Source organism: Rhagoletis zephyria, unplaced genomic scaffold (assembly GCF_001687245.7).
Source record: "Rhagoletis zephyria isolate East Lansing unplaced genomic scaffold, Rhagoletis_zephyria_1.1 Rzeph_scaffold_00178, whole genome shotgun sequence".
NCBI classification, from domain to species: Eukaryota; Metazoa; Arthropoda; class Insecta; order Diptera; family Tephritidae; genus Rhagoletis; species Rhagoletis zephyria.
The window spans coordinates 85,275-105,927 of NW_016157262.1; the positions used below are offsets into that span (position 1 = coordinate 85,275).

Below are 20,653 nucleotides of genomic sequence, written 5' to 3' on the forward strand. Positions count from 1 at the left end.
TTGAATAAAGAATAAAAATTTATTCATCATTCGAAAATGTTTGAATAAAGAATAAAAATTTATTCATTATTCTAAAGTGCTTGAATAAAGAATAAAAATTCATTCGTCATTCAAAATTATAAAAATTATGAATAAAATTTTATTTTTTATTTGAATAAAAATTCATTCAAAAACGCCCATCCCTGTCATAACATAAGGTATCATCTAAAAAAAAGGCAACGCGGCGTATGAGCAACCTTTTTTAGTTCCCAAACATTCTACGTAGTGGCCTGCATGATTATTTTATGCTGATTTCGTTTCTTCCAAAAAATTGTTGCTCAGATTCTTTATTTTGTTTAGCTTGTCCTGTTTAGTTCAAATCTAGTAAACACCAAAGAAATTAGAAAATTTAGCGAAACGGATCGAAATAACTTCCACCCGTGAAGCGGTTTCACTATCGAACACATTACGCAAAAACTTTTGAAAATTTATGAAGAGAACGAGGTCGGCTGGGTTTGTGCATTTTGGCAGTCACAGCCTTTTATGAGAAGCTTCTTCCTCACAGAAATACACTCGGTGGTTTTTGATTCCCTGCGGAGGGGCGACCGCTGTTACAAAAAAAATTTCTATTTTAGATGTTTCCCGGACCAGGGATGGCACCTAGGCCCTACGGAGTGGTAGTACGCACCTCTAACCACTCAGATATGACTATCTTCACTCTAAAAATTATACAATGCTATATATAGAATTACATACTACATATATTGTAATAGACATACATACATTTATACACACATAAGTGCCTACATACATATCTACGTACCCTACATATGTCTACACAAAACAGTAATTAAAAATTAGGTATATTTTTAGAACTGAAAACGAAAGCCAATCAAATCACTTTAGTTTACTTTTTTACTTTCTAATCTTTATCACTTATTTTCTCTCTACCCCGATTTTTAGGCATTATTCTAAGCGGCAATGAAATATCACAAATCCTGTTGTCTCTCATTCTCAGCTATATTGGAGGTCAACGAAATCGCCCACGCTGGATTGCTTGGGGCATTGTATTTTGCGGTCTATCGTGTTATATACTAGCGTTGCCACATTTCATTTATGGCGCCGGCGATGATGCATTACATCTAACGGTTGAATATTTACAAGAGCAGTCATTGCACAATTTGGAAAATGTGACAAGTACATTAACATTGATTGTAGGTGAACAAATTTAGTACAATTTCACTTTATAATACGAGTAGTGAATAGTTACGTTTATGTATGTCGATTTACTAATGTTTACATGAATGCATGTGTGGGCGATTTAAACATACATACATACATATACATACACTGCGGGAAGAAAGTATTGCCACGGCAAATTTTTCACAATATATGCAAAAAAAATAATTTATTTTAATATTTTTGCGCCAAGTTTGTATGAAAATATGGTTCATTCTACAACAAAAAACATAAAAATACAAATTTTCAGCTGTTTGACTTTTCTTGAGTATGCAGACCTGTAGCCCAATCAATTTTATTATAATAAAGTACAAGTTTTAAGTAGCTAGGAATTACCGTTGATTTTTGGCAATTTTTTTCACGCAGTCTCTTCCATACAAAAAATTTTTTTCAAAAATACTTTATATGGAAAAAATGCAAAACACCTCCAACAAAAAAAAAATCTCAAAAATCAATGCGATTTTTAACTACTTAACTCCGAACTTGCATTTTTTTACGAGAATTTAATGGGCTGCAAAACTGCATACTAAAAAATCTGATTAAAAAGTTGAAAATTTGTTGAATTTTCGTGCGTTTTTTAGAAAGTTTCGGAATTATATTTTTATGTTTTTTGCTGTAGAATGAACCATATTTTTATACAAAATTGGTGGAAAAATATTAGAATAAAAATTGTTGCATACAAGTATTGTGAAAAACTTGCTGTTCCAATACTTTCTTCCGGCAATGTACAAATGTACAATAATTGAGTTCAATTTGAATTACCTAAATGATAGTTGTGCTCTAAATACAAAACAAAATATGAAAGCATGAGACAGCCATGCATACAAATGTACATATGTACATACATAGGTGAATATGTACATAACCCATGTATGTATGTATGTCTATTTTGCTATATATTAAATTCTAACTAAATTTCTATGCACTTCTATTTACCGGCATACCATTGTTTACTAATTCATGGGCAATTCTCTTATTTTTTTGTTTGTACATAGAACTCGTCTATGTCTATTCAAAATTCACAAGAACTATGCGGTTTAACGAAATCATCACAAGAATGCGAGTCACTTTTATCTATTGTGCCGCTGATCTTGATTTTCTTGTCGCAATTCGTGCTCGGTATTGGCAATACTCTTTACTATTCGCTGGGTCAAACATATCTGGATGATAATACGAAAAAGGCAAATACACCACTTATGCTGGCTGTGGCCATGGCGCTGCGAATGATTGGACCGATTGTGGGCTTCTTTTTGGGTAAGTCCGAATTTGTATAAAAAATGTAATGAAAATTAGTGGTGGTATGGTCTTTCTTCTGGGTATGTAGTTACAGTTGAACGACTATACCTGAACCCAACTCTTGCGTACCCATTCACCCAATCTGGGCAACGTTAGCAACCCGTGTGCGAGTTATGGTAACCAAACCATGTGCAGCCTTGGGCCACTTCAGAGAAAGTGGGAACCTCGATGATGCCATGCCGACTTATTTAATGGGTTTATGGGCTCACAGTGGCAGCGTCTGTTCATCAGCAGGTGCGGCTGCAAGCGGGTGCCTATCTTGGAGCCAGGGACCGAAAATGACAGTAATTTTTTTTTTAAGTCACCTTGGTCAAATATTTTTAAGTTTGAAATAAAAGTTATTTCCTGATAGTAAACAAACCGCTTATCCAAATTAAACAAATTTGGTATTAAATGAAAGAGGACGGTAATAGCTTTTAAACATAAAATACGAACGAAGGTTACCGCCCCTATTTATATATATATATTTTTAAAATTTAATACAAAAGAAATTCATATACCTGACCCAAAGTTTGTTCTATGGTAATTAAATAACATTTTTCATTGAAACATTTGGATTTCCCCATTTAGACATTTCAGTTTAAAAGCTATTTTAGTCCTCTTTCAAATATTTGGCCAAGGTGACTTAAAAAAAAGACCAGACTATGTACAGCAGATCAAGGACAAAAATAACGAACTATTCTCTCTAAATAAATATAAGCTCTCAGCTAGAAGGGAGTGTTCAGGCCTGTGAATGTGAAGGCCTTTCTAATATTAGATTTAAAACACTAGGCAGACACTATTTAATAACTAGAGTGCGGATTTTTATTCAGAAAACGGAGTCTAAAAATATATAACACATAACTATAAACAAAATATATACAAATTTATACACTTTGCTTATAGTAATGTGGAACATATTTTTAGAAGCCGTATTTTGCATAAAAATCCGCAGTCTACTAATTAATCGGAATTAATTTTTTGTCGCCACCTTATTCAACAAAACAATTCTCGAGGGCGTCAGTTAGTATCTCAACTGCACAATTTTTCAATCGAAAAAAAAACCTAATTACTGCACAAAGCCTGCATAGTTTAAGTCAAAATTTAAATCGTTAAGCAAACTTTATTGTACAACCAAACAATAATTTTTCGATTTCAGGTTATGTTTCGCTAAACATGTACATCGATCCATCGAAGAAGCCAATAATCGATAATAAAGATCCACGCTGGTTGGGCGCTTGGTGGTTCGGTTGGATGATATTGGGCACTCTAATGGTTCTCTTCTCTGGACTCATCGGCCTCTTTCCGAAACAGTTGCCCAAGAAGAGGCCAGAACATTACAACTCACACTTGCCACGTATGATGCGTTTGGAGGAACTGAAGAAGGAAGATGGCATTCCATTGGGTAGTACGCTCTCTCTAAATGTTGCCTTAGATGCCAATGCAGCTGGGCCAGTTGATCCGGACTTTCCAAAACTCAAAGGTTTTTTGTTTACCATGAAACTTGCTTTAAAATGTATATTTTTAATTTACTCTTTGTTTTTACACGCTCGCTTTAGACTTTCCCAAGGCTTTAATGCGTTTGTTACGCAATAAATTACTTATATACAACATTATATCGGGTGTCTTCTACATTTTGGGCGCTGCTGGCTACATGACATTCTTGTCTAAATATATGGAAGTGCAGTTTCATAAAACCGCACAAACCGCCACCGTTGTTGTGGGTCCTGTATCGATCATGGGTATGGTAATTGGTCTCATTGGATCTGGTATAATAATATCAAAGAAACGGCCATCGCCGAGCAAGGTGCTCATGTGGAATGTCATAGTGGGTTGTGTGTACATTTTGGGGCAAACGTCGTATATTTTTATGTATTGCGGTGACTCGATATCATTACAAGATGGTGGAAGGTAGATTCGTTAAAATTTATGAATGTCCATAAGTACTACGTACATATGTCTACGTTTTTATTTTTTCTTTCAGCTATAACTTCACCACGCAATGTAATAGCAATTGTTCTTGTAATAATGTAGCGTATTCACCAGTGTGTCACGAAGCCAGTGATACAACCTTTTTCTCAGCCTGTCATGCTGGTTGCAAAACATGGGACTCGAAGTTAAAGGTGAGTTCTAGGATTTTTTTAAGAGTATTGTGCGGCTTGCAAACTACACTTCACCACACACATATGTTTGTAGATCAGTGGCGCCTTACAGGGCAATTCTGGCAACTGTCTTTCAACTTACCACAGTCTTTCGAAAGACAAAAGTCTTTCGTAAGACAATTGCAAATCCTGGCGACTACCTTGAAAGCTCGTTACTGTCATTCGAGAGACTAATTGAAAGCTCTGCTGTTCGCCTTTTTGCCAATAAGTTTTTTTTTAAATAAATTAAATTTAAAAAAATATATATATTTTCTTTTTAAAATAAAAAAGGTGATAAAAAAATTACATTTGAAAAAGGAAAAATAATAATAATACAATTAAAATAATGCACAAATATTTAAAAAAATTAAATGAAATTAGAAAAATTTACTTTTTTCTTTATAAAAAAAAAAAATCTAAAAATTAATTTAGAAGAAGAAAATAAATTAAAAAAGAAGAAAATACATAGCACTTAAAAATAAAAAACAATTAAATATTAATTTAAAAAAAAAATTCCATAAAAAAATAATTGAAACAGACAAAAAATTAAATAAGATCCTAAAAATGAAATAAAATAAAAAAAAATATATTTTTCTTTTGATAGCATAAGTTGGGTTCGACATGTCAAACATTTATAAAAGTTTTTCCAAATTTTTACTAGATGGCGTTCGATAACGACAAAAAAATATCCAACACACAAAAATTGAGAGAGCAAGCGTTAATTTTGATGCAAGAGAAGCGTTCATTTTGTACTGGCAAAATTTTTGTCAGCAAAAATTATCCAACACGAAAACATATGATCAAAAAACATATGGTTGCAATTTTTGTAAACAAACAAAATTGCATTTTTCGAGTTTTGGTATTTCTAAGCTTTTTGGCTGTCTGCTATGTGACTTTATGATAGTGCCAACTAGTTTTTACTTCTAGAAATGTTCCTGGCGAACATTGAACGTTCACTTTCCTATTTTCTTCCATGGAGGCAACATGAATTTCAGTTTGTTTACAAATAAAACATAAACAAATTCAGCTGGTGTGTCTTCTTCTTCCGGTTTTTGCAAGTGATGGCTAATTTCCTGTTCGTTTACTTTTTTGCCTTTTCTTCTCTTTGGGAGAGAATTTTCGCTTACTCTCTTGATTTTGATTGTTGGCTGGTGGTGGCTAATTTTGTTATCGAACGCAACTAATTTTTACCCAACTTCCTTATGAGCTAGAGACTTCAAACTTTAGATTTAGCTCAGAGCCCGATGACAATCCAATATGAAAGAGCAATTAATCCGCTTAATGGCGCAGGTGTTCAGTTACGATTTGTTTTATGTATAGAGCATATATTACTTAAATAGAAGGATTTTTCTTTTTTTATTAACCAATAAAAAAAAGATTGGCTTTAAAAATTTCCTTTTAAATTGCTTGTTTCAGATCTTTTCCAATTGTTCCTGCGTTGATGCCTCCGATTATACCACCACTCCCATCTACACGAGTACCACACCTAGTTTTCTTAGCAGCAACTTAAACACTCAACAACAACTACAACAGCAAAAAGTGCAAGTAAGAAGTTCACACGCAACAATTGGAGCAACACTACCGTCCATTACGACGATACCCGACTTCGCATTGCCGACAACACTACCCGAACCAACGAAAACCGCTAATAACATACTTTCGCGTGCTCACCGTTCTGTAGACGCACTTACCGAAATACTCACACCTGGAGTGTGCCTCAAAGGTTGTTCGGTGGCCTTTTACAGTTTCACAATTGCCTCCATGATCGTAAATTGGTTTGGCTCTTCCGGCCGCATTGGTAATTTATTGGTTAATTATCGCTCCGTTTCGACACAAGATAAATCCTTCGCTCAGGGTCTTTCATTGATGATGATCAGCTTGTTCGCACTGATACCTGGTCCGATAATATTTGGGCGTATAATTGATTCGACATGTCTGGTATGGACGGAAACTTGTAATGGCAGAGGCAATTGTCAGCTGTATGAACAAACGAAATTCCGATACTACGTGAATATACTGGCGTTATGTAAGTCTAGTGGTTCTAAATTTTTATTCATATTTAGTGAAGTTTTGGTTATTCACTTTAGCCCTCACTTTCATCGGCGTAATCTTCGACATCCTAGTCTGGTACCATGGCAGACATCTTGATTTGTATGGCGAGAAGGAGGCGCAACAAAATGAAGAAATACGCCGAAAAGATAAACCTATCACTCCATTGTTGGCAAATAAATCATAATTGGTTGAACCGAGTTATTGAGGATCATATCTATGTACATATACATATGTAGGTATATGTAAATACAAAGGTTGTTTTGTAATTTAGGAATTTTTAGAGCTATGTTAGTAGCATTACTCTAATTCGTTGTAAATGTACATACAGCACGTATTCTGAATTTTATTTTTACTATTAATGTATGAACTGTAAATGTGTGAACTTGTAAATATTTTTTAACAGTACAAGGAAGCCTTATATGAATTTATATACACATGTGTATTACTTACTCGTTTCCTACATAAGAATGTATGTATGTATTTTTTATATACGTATCTACACTTAATTACGAGCTTGTAATATGCCAATTTAAATATATAGAGATTTTTTTATTATTTTTGTAGTCAAGTGTCCAAAAATTTACCATAGTTTTACTTTTGTACCCTACTCTCCAAGTAAAAGTTACCACCGCATTAAAATTTCATGCCGATAATAAATACTCTTTAAACTAAAACCTTTTATCGCCGAAAGCAAGTCATATTTGAGAGATAGCTGCAGCAGAGAAGCGAATTTCATTTTTTCATGTATTTGCAGGCAATTCTGGCAACTGTCTATCAACTCACCACATTTCTTTTGTAAGAGAATTGTCTGACAACTGTCTCGAAAGCTCTTTTCTGTAGAAGAGATCTTAGCTTTATGCTGTTTGCCGCTAAGCAATAAGTCTTCTAAAAATTTAATCATTTAAAAAAATATATATTTATCTTTTTAAAAATTAAGAAATTTAAAGAAATATATATTGAACATAACTAAAATAAAAACTAAATAAAATAAGTTTTTTTTTAAATCACTCCTCTTTAAATCCAACCGAATATTTAATTTAAAAAATAGTGGAATTAAATTAAAAAAAAAATAAATAAATACGTTCCTAATAATTAAATGAAATAAAGACATTTTTCTAAAACAATAAAATCTAAAAATTTAGAGCAGATTAAATTAACAAAAGAAAAATATATGAGGTATAAAATAAAAGTAGTTTCTAAAAATCAACGAGATTAAAAATTATTTTTCTTTTTAAAACAGTCAAATCTAAATAAATTAAAGAAAAATATCAATTTAAAAGAAATAAAAATACATAAAATAGGTTTCTGAAAATTAAAAAATATATACTTTTTTTTAAAACCAAAAAAAATCATTACAGGAGGAAAAAATTTAAAAAAAATATCTGCATAAAATAAGTTTCTAAAAATTAAGTGAAAAGCACTTTTGAAATAAAATCTAAAAATTAAAAAAAATATATATATGTATATTAAAAATAATATTTTTTTAGTTCATTTAATCTTTAGGGACTTACTTTTTTCTTTTATTTTAACTAATTCATTTTTTAATTTTCCTTTAATTTTTTGGTTTTAAAAGGAAATATTTATTTCTTTAATACTCCTATTATTATTTTTTTTTTACTTTAGTTTTTGGAGTTTTTTGTTTTAATTTTTTTTAATTTCAATTAGTTTTTAGAAACCAACTTTTTCTTCTTTGTTTTAGATCAATTTTTAATTTAATTACTTTTACATTTAATTTTTATAAACTTATTTTTTCTTTTTTTTTATATTTTATTTTATTTTAAATTTTAGATTACATTGTCTTAAAAAGAAAATATATTTTTATTTTAAATTTCATTTAATTTTAAGAAACTTTTTTTAAGTAAATTGGTTTTTTAGTTCAATTTTCTTTTAATTTTTAGTTTTGCCCTTTTAGAGTACAAAATCAATAACACAATACACGCAACTTGTTATTTCCTAGTTATTAAACGTGTCTTGGACAAAAGTTCTATTTTTATTCACAAAAGGTCATTTATTTTTACAAAATGTTTTCTAATTGGTAGATAGGTTACGTCTGAAAATCTTCTTCTTCAGCACTACAACTGTTTGTCGGTTAGGGCCGAGACCGAAAAACTTCGCCAATTACCTTCCTCCTTTTTAAAGTTTCGCTAGTGCTTACTCCCGAGTGCAGACAGGTCCTTCTTTTAACCGGAGCGTTTTCACATACATATGCAGTTCGTCATTCCATCTTCTTCGGTACCTGTCACGAATGCGATCAGGGCCAGGTCTTGAATAGAATAATTCCCCCGCTGGCGTCGCCGTAAGCTGACGGATGGCTTGGTAAACAGCTTATTTCTCTGCAGCAACGTCATACCACTTATTTTTGCGATGTGTCATCCGCATCGGTACGAGGTGATTGGGAGAGGGAATCCCAGATGATGAGTTAATGGTAATGGTTGAAGGAGTATTGAGAAGCAATTATGAAATTTCTCGGTAGCCCGTTGTGACTTAAGTTTTCCGACGTCGATCTTTAGTCGCTCAAAGATACATGCGGATCTTAGCAGCAACAAGCTTGTGCGATCTAACTGGATGTTGCCTCTGTTGATGAACGCACGTCAAAATCGCTTTCGGCTACTAGACCAAATATGTCAATTCTCCCACCCTGGCATCGAAATCGCTGTCAAGATCATCGTCCATCTCTTCCGATGGGAGGTTCCCACAAATTGGAATCGCCAGCCGTGTCCCATTTCTTGCATGTCCTATACTGCGGTTATGAAGCCATCCAGCAGAATGTCCGGACATTCCAGGAACACAAAGCAACGCACACCAAAGTAGGCGAAAGAGGACCGCCGGGACCCGATTACGAATGCGACGAGTTTATTGCCATTTCCTCAATATTATGCTTCCACCACCGCGTCCTGCCAAGTATAAGATCAGATCCCCATCGAGGGAAAAGCCACAGCAGGGACCTTATACTTCCTAGTAAACAAGGCCAGCTTCATCTAGCTGGGGTTGACTGTGGACCGCAGTTACCTAGTTACCAAGTTTAGATAACCTTAAGTCAGATCAAAAAAAGTATCTCAAAATCGTCCTCTAATCATAACTTACACGTGCCAATTTCTCCAGTTGCTTTTGAAGGTCGGTCGTTACAATGCCGATCCAGAGCAGTGTAAAGAGAACACCGGGTTGTGGGGCGCCTATTGACTAACGGTCCTCCGCCCCTCCGCCACGACAGTTCCGCCGGGACGCAAGCTCTAAATTAGCCTTATTGGGTTGGTTTCAATCGCGAGCTATAAAGAGGCAGGGCTATTCCAAGAAGACCTTATCTTTGGGAGTTGGAAGATCTTCTAACAGCGTTGCCATTCCAAGGCAGACAAGAAGGAAGTGTGAAACACACTAAATAAAGGAAACATCGCAGATATGTTGATGTGGTCATAAAAGGTGTGGTTGCGGTTGTTGTTGTAACAGCTTACTTAGCCCTTCATTGTCGTCAGGCTCAACTAACGGTAGGAAACTTGATATTTCAATGGATTCGAACCAGAGGGAGAGGGGTGTTAGTTGAGTTGGATTAAGTGGGCATGTGAAGAGGTGGTTGGTGTCATGGGGGTAACCTCCACATGCTGGACACTCATTGGAGATGTCGGGCCAGAGCTACTCGGTTGTCTCGTGGTAGTTGGAGCTCACGCTAGTCCACAGGTTGTGATTGGACAATGATGACTGCATTCATGCGACTGGAGTCTGTCTAGGTGGTAACAGCCTATCTGTAAGTGCTTGTCTGTGCGAGAGAATTTTCCGGTTGTTCACCGTCGGAATTGTGGTGAAAATGGTTGGCGAGGATTTCGAAGGGGAGAGGATTAGGCTCCTTGCAGTGAAGCAGCAAGAAAATTTGGAGTTTTAACCGTATTTTATTTGGTATCGTCAGCTGTTTCTCAAATTCTGGGCACGAAATGTATTTTTTGCGTTCCCGTACTTCTGGGCATTGTACCATTTAAGAGAGCAAATTTTTCGATTACTCTCTAATAATCTGATCTGGTTCGGGTTGTACGGGAAAGGACCTACTATGACCGTTATTTTCAGATTTCATATTGTTAAAATCATAAAAACTGTCATAAAAACGGTTAAAAGTGATCGAAAGAAAAAAATCAAAATAACGATTATTTTTTATCGAAAAATAACCATCAAATTTAATAGGATTTTTCTTAAACGAAAAACATCAAAATAAAGAAAATCGGTTTTGGTATGATCTAAAAAAATAAATCACGGTATTTAATGGTTATTTTCGTCCCGGGAAAGTTGAGTATCTGAAAAGCTGTTAATTAGGGCCTTTTTACTTTGATAGTACCTATACATATAATAATGGTAGTCATGTGTAGGTATTTGCCCGTACACTTAATCTAGCCAGCCGGTATTAAATTCAAGTGTTCGGGCAAATCTCTAAACATGTATCAGTCGAAAGCAGCTCAAAAGCCAGGGGCCTCCATGATGCAGTGTGAAAATATATTTGCTATCCTTCGCTAGCCGTTCTTCTTCTGTGGTTAAAAAATATGTCAGGTTTTGTTGTGTTTACCATTTTTACACTTTATTTGACATATGGCCGACATTTACTATGCGTTTTTGTCTTTCTATTTTTGTTTAATTTTTGGTGTTTTTTCTTCAAAATCTGCTTTACTTCCCAAACAAATAAGGTGAAAATATGTGCAATGCAATCTAATTCGTACGGATTTATATTTTTACAATACCTAAAGCAATTAATGACATTTTTAAGCTGATTAATAGTTTTTATTTCATTTTTATTTTAAAATGTAGTCAAAATGCAAACATAGTACATACATGAATTCAATTGTAGTTAAATCAAACATTTCAATATGAGCTTTAATGCATGGATTTTTAAATAGATTAATATGAGTCGATTACGGATGACAACCGAACTTCAGTTGCGTTGCCAGTGGCTGAAATAGTATTACAGATGGCAACTGACGACTGAAAGCTGGCAACTGAGTTACTATATTGGCAACTACATTTTTGTGGTTGCCGCTGAAATTTTGATTGTGAAAATTTATTTATTTTTTTTCAACTGTTTCCACGGCTTATTTACACTCAAATGTTGGTTGCTGTTAGCAAAAAAAAAAATCGATTATCTTAAACTTTGTAGCACATAACTATAGTTGCTATTCTCAACTGAGGTTGCATTGCTATTCATAATCGACCCATAAAATTGCAAGTTTTCAATTGTTCTCAAAAAAATCAAATTTTGTTTCTTTTATAAATAGATATATTTATGTAGGTAAATACATTACTCATTTTGTGTCAGTGCTAAGCAGTACAATTGCTTTTCGTTTCTTTTGACTTTGTTATATTTGATAATGGAGAAGTTGTGCAGATTTGATAACTCATAATCAAGCATTATAAGAAAACGTCCATAACTAATCATACAAAATATCAATGAATTTTGAATGGTAAAATACATATCACAACTTAAAAAGTGCAAAAAAATTAAAAGTTCGTTGGAATTCATAAAACAAAAAGTATATTATTCTTCAATTTCCGCCAAAAAATTTGATTAACTGATGTAGTAGTTAGCCGTTTAAGGTATAACTCGTCTCCGTCGATTAGATATCTGGCAAAATACCACTTAAAACCAATATACTCTAGACAACATCCATGCAGTTTTATGCCAATTCAACAGGCCCATCGATCAATCATCGATCGTCAAAACAATAAGCTTATTTTTTCTTTGAATTTTTTAATAAATAAACACTTTTTTGTAAAGCTACGTAAGAAAGGAATATCTAGAAAACGTTTTAAGTAAAAAATCCTTTCAGCATTTATGTTTATTAAAGTTAGGTAACTTTGTGTCTATGCGTGTGTGTAAGTGTATCACTCACTCGCCGCTCGATCAGACCAACCCGATATCAGTCTGTATTTTGTAATAATTTTGCATTTCTACATCCGGCGGCCAGAAGTTACTACATACATATATGAATTTTGCAATTATTGCTAAAATATGTTATTTTTGCAGTGACATTAGCGGATGAATGAAACGTAATGTTAATGTGTTTTATACGTATGTATGTGGTTTAACATTCGATAAGTGTTCTGCATTCTTATTAGGTTGTTGCATCGTCATATTTGTTACTGAAGGGAACTGCGCTATAGTGTTTAAATTTTTATTTCATGTTTTAATATCTCGACCTTAAAATGCTATCGATTTTTATTATTTATATAATATATAAAAAACTCAATTCAAAATTTCATTACGCTTACTTTTAGCAGCAGTTATTTAAATGTTCATTTGCGTTAGTAATTCACTTACGGTTTTTGACTTTTTTTTTTTAATTTAACCGAAAAAATAAAATCTGTAATTGTATATAAGTTCTCATATTTAATTATAGCAATAATATAATTATGTATTAATATGTTCACTTTTCATATTTTTTCGTTCGTTTTATATTATAATTAAGTGTGTATGTGTGTTTGTTTTAAATTTCTTTTTATTCATCATATTTTGCCCATTTTCATTGTTCATTTTCATTTTTGTCTGAAATGGCATTAATGATTTCCGTTTAACGAGTCTGACGCTGTTCATTTAGGCTCTTTTTTGTTTCTTGTTTAGAAGAAAGGTGATTCGAACAATTTAGCTGTGCTCAATTTATTCGATTACCTTCAACACCTTGCCGATAGCAATAGTTTTGTCTGCAAACATAAATATGTAAGTATAATTCAAAATATTTGCTTAAAGTACTTCTAGTTAGAACACTTACTCTCATCTCGCAGCGTAAATCTACCCATTTGTGGGAATAGCTTAAACTGTTCAAGGCAAATCATTCCGGAACATTCAATACGCATAATTGCCACTTGATCTTGTTTTACAAATCTTGGACGTGTTTTTGATTTTTCTCCCGTCTTTTTGTCAACCAAACAAATTAATGCCTATAAAAGTTGGACATTCCAAAGGTTTGAGTACAGAAGTAAATTAGATTTGCAAGCACTTCAACTTACTTTCACAGTTATCTCCTCAGCTGCGCAGTGAATATGCATGACCGCCGAGTAGCCAGCGCAAATAATAGATTTGTGCTCCAAAATAACTACTTGCGCGTCGAAAACTTTGCCGGTTTTAATAGGGTTGGTAGCATCGCACAAAACGAATCCGGGGGAAACATCCTCTTCTTCAATTCCCTATAAAGAGTAAAATATTTTAATGAAATATTAAAGGGTTTTTGGCAATATGCTGTAACCACAAGCATTATTGTACATACCTTCAGTTTGACTTTAATGTTTTCGCCAGGACCCACAGAGGTCACTTCATCATCATCGGAAAATAGTTGATCTACGGAAACTTGTGTCTATAAAGTAAAAATAAAAGTATTTTTTATTTGCAAAGTAAGAGTCACAACAACTTTCCGTACCCTATTTGGCATAACCAATAGGTTTTGTCCTTTTCGCGCTGTTCCTGACTCCACTTTTCCCATTACAACAGTACCCATATCCTTATATTTATCAACAATAGGCATTATGAATGGGCCTTCAGCGTTGCGATTGAGTGAAGGCAACTGATCAATGAAAGGTATGAACGCCATCCCTCTGTACCAAGGGCATATAGCAGCTGGTACAGGATCACGCAAACCGGCGCCGCCCAAACCAGAGCAAGGCATAAAGGTTAAATCCTTTGAAGGGTTAAATCCCAATTTTTTGAGGTATGGTAAAATCTTGTCTCTACATTCGTTGTAACGTTCCTCATCCCAATTTACAGTCGGGTCGTCCATTTTATTAACCAAAACAACCAAATGTTTAACACCAGCAGTCTTAGCCAACATAGCATGTTCTCGCGTCTGCCCACCGCGATCGAAACCAGTTTCAAATTCACCTTTTCGTGCAGAGATGACCAACACTGCCAAATCGGCTTGTGCAGCGCCACCAATCATATTGGGTACGAAACTCTTGTGGCCAGGAGCATCCAAAATAGTAAAATGCTTGCGCTCTGTCTCAAAGAAGGCTCTGCCTACTTCAACAGTTTTACCCTTGTCACGTTCTTCCTGATTGGTGTCTAATGCCCACGAAAGGTACCAGCTTTCGCGTGATTTTTCTCTAGCCTCACGCTCATATTTCTCAAGTGTACGCTTATCGACCATACCTGTTAGGTACATAATCTGACCACCTATTGTTGATTTACCAGCATCTGTAATATAATTATTATGTGAATTAAAGCCATGTAATAGATTGAAATTTCAGAAATGTATATATATACACTAGGGTAGGTCGTTTTTTTTTTTACTAAATTGCGTGGTATTTCCGGATTCTACAGACAATTCATAGCAAAAGTGTAGAAGAAACCATGTGTCGGAAGTTAATTTCGAGCCTGCGCATTTTCGAATGAAAAAAAAAAAACTTTTCACGATATTAAAATTGTTTCGCCTTTTCTTAAAACTTTGCATATAAAATGATTTTAGTTTCTTACATTCGCTTTATTTGTTTATTTATCCAGGAGTATTTTAGCAAATATGTACAAATATTCATACTTTCCATTTTTTTGTTTTTTTGTGAAAAAAATAAATTTTTCTTTTAAAAATGCGCGCGCTAGAAACTTATTTCCGACGTATAGTTTCTTCTTTTTTCTCTTAGAATTATATATAGAAACCGAAAATACCATGCGATTTGCCGAAAAACTTTCGTCCGAACTATTTGACCAACCCTAGTATATACATACGTACGTAACAGGGTTTAAGGTAAGTGGCACACCTACCAACATGTCCAATGAAGACCACATTTACATGTTCTTTTTTACTACGCGATTCCTCAACTTTCGGTGTTTTCTTCTTAGAGACCTTGGGTGCAATATCATTTTCTGCGTCTTCAATACCATCGTCAGCTTCCTCGTCATCCGGAGTTATAATAGGATCATCCTCAATATCCCAACTATCAGCTGGGTCATTTTCTGTAGAAATAGAAATATTGTTCAGCAAAAATTATTAGAAAAGTTTTATAAGTTGAATATCATTACTTAAAAACATACATAAGTAGTTTTACTAAATAGGTACTGTCTTTTTAATGTTAAAATTGGCATAATAAAACTCACTTTTTCTAATCAAACGTGGCATTTTGCTTGTGATTGAGGTACAAAAAAAAAGCAAACATAAAAAATACAACTAAATTTTTCTCTATTTACACCTAACTAAATTAATGAGAAACTATGAATTTTCATTACGTCTAAGTTAATAGAAACTTTTATTACAGTGACGAACCACATGCAGCTATCGTCTGACTGACTACAATTGCTAGCAACTTCGAATTGCTAACTACTAGACAACCAGTCCTAACAGGTTAAAAGCGCTTGAAACTACCAATCGCAGAGTCGCGAATTTGGTAACAAAAGGTACTGAAAAAATTGGGTGAATGAAGCTAAATTTTTTCTTTGAAACGTTTACGGTAAATAATAAAAGACATTCATTCAACGCAAAATCTAAAGTTGCACAGAATGAGGGAAATATCATACGTCCACTTAGTTACATTGTATGTACATGCTTACTGCCTTGTTCAAGAACACAAAAGTTAACACGTCGGAAATAAAGAAATTGGTTTTTTTAGCAAACTTGTGTAGGAAAGAGGCAACGCCAACATTTAAGTGAAGCAAAATTTAAAAAATTGAGTATGTGAAAGAAAGACAAACTAGCATATGACTGTGAAGTTAAAAATAGATGGGGAAACTCTGTCTGCACATGCTTAGCTTACTAATAATGCAATGCACTATTATCGCTAAAAACTTTGCAAAGTACAAAATACATAAGTTTACCATCAAAACCCAAAAAAAAAAAAAAATACATAAGTATAAAATATATCATTCGAGGTTATGTTTAAAATAAAATATGCCAATGCATGAGTTTAGTCATCAGTTCGGCTATTTGCCAAAGCAAATAAGAAAAACGAAGAAACGAGCTGGTATAGTAAAAACTGCCTGCGACCGGTGCGTTCTTCTAGATAAGAAAAAATCTCTCTCACCGGCGCACATGTGAAGCTTTGATCGCAATACTGCAGCTAACAGCTGGAGATAATCTTGTTTCGCATGTATGTGCATACATAACATCTAGTATACATATGTTAAAATAAGTATGCATGTATGGATATACATATGTAAGTATGTATGGACAGTTTGGCTTAATTTTTAATAGCACAGTAAAAATAAATTACAATTGTGCAACCTACTATTCTACCCCCTTTAATTAAAAGTTTTGTATTTTATGTATGTGCACATGTATGTATGTAAATAGTTTATTCAAACCAAAAAATTAAACATTATTTTCGGGATTCCGATATAGTACTTTACCATTGTTTTCAGCAATTTCATCTGCGGTGTTAATATTTTCGATGGGCGCAACAGCCAAAGGTGTGGTAACAGGCGATGTTTGCATTGGAGAATCAGCTGGTGTTTCGGTGGCTGCTCCTGGCGGTACCGCTTGTAAAGCAGCAGCTGAGGCAGTGGCATTCAAAGCATTTATAGAGCCACCTGAGCCAGCAGAATCTGGGGTTGTGGCGGGAGTAGCACTGCCTGACGCTGGCAGCGATGCTGCATCCATAGGGACAACCTTTGGTGTGTTACCTCCTGGCGTTACTACAGTTGCCGCCGCTACTGCCGCACTAGCAGCAACGCTACTGTAACCGTAACTGGGAACAAATTCAACAGCGTTTACATTGAGTGTGGAAAATTTAGTTGCCATCTCCGTATTATCTTGCGCCATCTTAGTATGTAATTTCCTGATTTTTGTTTTTAAAAGACCTTGCAATTGATGAACCGCCTTACAAAAATATGTTTTATGATGAGTACGTCAACCGTGCTGCTGCTCTTTTGATAGCGACACAATTCCGCCTCCACCACGTTTATCTTCAAATTTCAAGCACTACCACTACGCGAAAGGCGGAGCCACATACGGTTTTTGTTTTTCTTTTGTTTCCCACTGAAGTATTTACGTCCTTATATGTTTTTCTTGAACTCCAGTTGATATTTTCCAATGTTCCGAAATTTCTGTACGTTCACTACTTGTACCTCGATAAATCACGTTTTTCTTTCTCACTTCTGCCAACCTAGCTCTTCCTCAACGATCTTTTCAATGACAAACTTCTCAAAAGCAGGGTTTAAAACAAAGTGAAGTGAAGTAAAACGTAATGATTACTGTGCCTGCGATTATTGTGGTTTATTCGCATTACAATTTAGGCATGCAAAATCACAAACCTCTGCGGTATCACGAAATCAGTTAAAATGGCCACGCATATATGGAAAATTTACCTGTTCAGTTGTTGCGAATTTTCTTGGAACGGTTCGGTATGTGGAACATACCTGCAAAGCCATAGGGTAATTCTTATATTTATTTAATTCAAAAAAAAATTAAAATCATTTTCAAATAAATACAGAACATTAGGGTTATTTAACGGGTTTTATTCGTTTACTAGGCTTTTGTTCAATTCAGAATATCGAAAAGATACCTAGGATGAACTTTTTTACTATTCTTTACGTTACCGGCCGTCTCACATGCTTGGAAATCCCGCTTGCGTTCTGCAGATACAAGCGAGCTCAATGCAATGGTATACAGACGGCCCTAAAACTCCCGACGGTATTGGGGTAGGCGTTTACGGGCCAAGGCTAAAGCTTTCGGTACCAATGGGCATATACCCAAGCATATTTCAAGCGGAAGTCTATGCCATAAGTCTGTGTGCAGAGATTAACCTGCGTAGGAACTATCGTAATGAAAGTATTTTGATCATGAGCTACAGCCAGACAGCACTCAAGGCCCTCTTATCATTTGTGGTCAAATCCTCTCTGGTTCTTGAGTGTATTGATAAGCTCAACACCCTGGCGGAGTACAACGACATCCAATTAACTTGGGTGCCAGGTCTCGTAGGAGTTTTTGGCAATGAGGAAGCGGACCGACTAGCTAGGAAGGCAGCCGCCTCGTCGCCTATAGGGCCTGAGCCCTTCATAGCGATTGGACCTAGTAGAATCAAGGAAGAGCTCAGAGAGGAACACAGTAAGGAATCAGCACTGGCGTAAAGCTGATGCCAGATAAAACTTTGTAGCTTTGCGTGACATTTATAACTTTGCCAGCAAAGCGCCAGACGCAAAAGGTATGCCACAATGAACGCCAAGAAAACAATGTTGTACCGCTTTTTTACTCATCAAAGTTGCTGTGGATTTTAATTATTTTGATTTAAAATTATCAGCAATGTAATTAAGTTTTATGTTTCTGCATGAAAACCCGAATTTGGACGAAACAAAATAAATATTAAACCGGCTGATTGTCAAAGCGCGCAAAAAGATGGGAGTTGACCATCTTTTCGCTTCGCGCTGCCGCTTCAACGATTTATGTGGCATGCTTTGNCGGTAGGCCTACGTCAGGCTAAAAGCCTACTGGGAGGATACAACCTTACAAGTTAGGCTATCTGCACACTTGTCGTCCAATCATAGTTGCGTTATCGTCTCGCCCTGAAATTTTGAGCCGAGCACATGCATTTCAAAGGAGATCTGCACACTTGTCGTTATCGGCTAGTTATCGGCAAATCGTAGAAGATGCAGAAACGGATAAGTACGGCACTGTCGTTTGCTAATCGTTGTGCACGCATTGTTTGTTTACATTTTATGGGGGAAAATTAGTGAAAAAGTTAATATTTGCATTAAAATTGTATAAAAATTAGTATTTTTTTGCATAAAATCTGTGGAAATTATTAAAAAGTGGATAATTGCATTAAAATTTAATAAATATGAGCGTTTTAACTATAAAATATGACGAAATTGTATTAAGTCTCTGTGTGCATACACAAAACACATTCCAGGAAAAGAAAAGAAGAGATATTACTGGAAAATTACGTCTAGAAATGTTGCAGCACAGTCTATATTTAAAAAATTGCAGGTTTTTGTAAATATTTCGCGAAAATATCAACCAAAAAAAACAGAAAATACCTGCTCCAAGTGAATTTTTAGACGCCAAATGAATTGAAATATCACGACCAAGTGTGCAGAAGTGTAATCGTCATGTAATCGTTGCTTCATGACGATAACTATGACTCAACTATGATTGGACGACCAATGAGCAGAAAGCCTTATAGAGCATTAATAAACCTAACCAAAGAGAGGGTAAGGATATTGACAGGCTTTCTGACGGGTCACTGTAGACTGAGAGGTCACCTGCACAGGTTGGAGATCTGGTCTAACGACCTATGTCGGTTCTGCGATGTGACTGAGCAGACCACCTGCATCTGCTTCGCGAATGCGAACTTCTGTATGCTAAAGGCTGCATTTCTTTATTCATTCTGAATGTTTGGAATAAACTTTTTTGTTTATTTATTCTTTAGAACGTTCCTGATGATATGTTGACGTATATTTCAAACGCATTCTGTTTATTCCGGCTGTGAAATGGGATTATCCGGAATGTATAAAGAAACGCAGCCAAAATGTTAATCTACAATGGAATTAAAAAGTGGTCTTCAGAAACTAGTTAGTTACATTGTTTTCCTGAAGACGACATGCTGATAATGAAATTGCTTCTCAAATCGAATGCAGCCTACGTAATGACTTTCAATTTTGATGATTTTTGACAATCAATGTGTGTGAGGAAATTAAAAGGCAAAATTGATTGTGTGTCGTCAGCGTTAATTAAAATTTTTCAATTTGTTTCGAAAGGTTTTAAACAACGAGAACGAAAGCATAGCGAATACGTTTTCGACGTTCGCATTATGAGAGTACAAGATGTACTGACGAAATAAATGGATCGCGTTTTGAATGTGCCACACGCTCAATATTTATTGACGATATTGCGAACCGCGATCCAGATTTCAAAATTTTTTGAAATTCTGCGATATGGATCACCGATCCATCAATACTGCGTGCTACACCGTCAATAAATATCGTGATACTTTGATCACGTCAATAAATACTGACCGTGTGTGTGCCCTTTCCGTTTAAATGTAACCGGCCGTCTTCACATGCTTGCAAATCTCGCTTGCGTTTG

The 20,653-nt window shown here is 34.9% G+C and overlaps 2 protein-coding genes across 7 annotated transcripts in view; one reads left to right on the forward strand and one right to left on the reverse strand.

Moving 5' to 3' along the window:
• The window catches only part of Oatp33Ea (Organic anion transporting polypeptide 33Ea), a 22,222-nt gene extending 15,106 nt beyond the window's left edge, over positions 1 to 7,116 (forward strand). For 2 of the 3 annotated variants that reach the window (XM_017608605.1, XM_017608600.1), the window contains 7 exons: positions 943 to 1,193; positions 2,214 to 2,472; positions 3,653 to 3,976; positions 4,053 to 4,404; positions 4,478 to 4,616; positions 6,051 to 6,660; positions 6,722 to 7,116. In XM_017608605.1, coding sequence (XP_017464094.1) covers positions 943 to 1,193; positions 2,214 to 2,472; positions 3,653 to 3,976; positions 4,053 to 4,404; positions 4,478 to 4,616; positions 6,051 to 6,660; positions 6,722 to 6,870 — 2,084 coding nt within the window. In that variant the 3' untranslated portion in view covers positions 6,871 to 7,116. The remainder of the gene's footprint in view (positions 1 to 942; positions 1,194 to 2,213; positions 2,473 to 3,652; positions 3,977 to 4,052; positions 4,405 to 4,477; positions 4,617 to 6,050; positions 6,661 to 6,721) is intronic. The other variant, XR_001846658.1, reaches the window with a different exon arrangement.
• Positions 7,117 to 11,431: 4,315 nt separating this feature from the next.
• eRF3 (eukaryotic translation release factor 3) lies at positions 11,432 to 17,959 on the reverse strand. 4 transcript variants are annotated; one of them, XM_017608632.1, is made up of 8 exons: positions 16,433 to 16,442; positions 15,736 to 15,761; positions 15,403 to 15,594; positions 14,069 to 14,838; positions 13,919 to 14,005; positions 13,662 to 13,838; positions 13,424 to 13,592; positions 13,136 to 13,355 (listed from the first exon to the last, which is right to left on the reverse strand). In XM_017608632.1, exons 2-8 carry the CDS (start codon positions 15,755 to 15,757, stop codon positions 13,312 to 13,314), a joined length of 1,461 nt encoding a protein of 486 aa, XP_017464121.1. In that variant the 5' UTR covers positions 15,758 to 15,761; positions 16,433 to 16,442; the 3' UTR covers positions 13,136 to 13,311. The 4 variants fall into 4 exon arrangements, with proteins under 4 accessions (XP_017464103.1, XP_017464121.1, XP_017464109.1 ...); XM_017608620.1 differs by lacking the exon at positions 16,433 to 16,442 and adding an exon at positions 15,902 to 16,093; XM_017608614.1 differs by lacking the exons at positions 15,736 to 15,761; positions 16,433 to 16,442 and adding an exon at positions 16,981 to 17,959 and having other exon boundaries at positions 11,432 to 13,355.
• Positions 17,960 to 20,653: the final 2,694 nt, after the last annotated feature.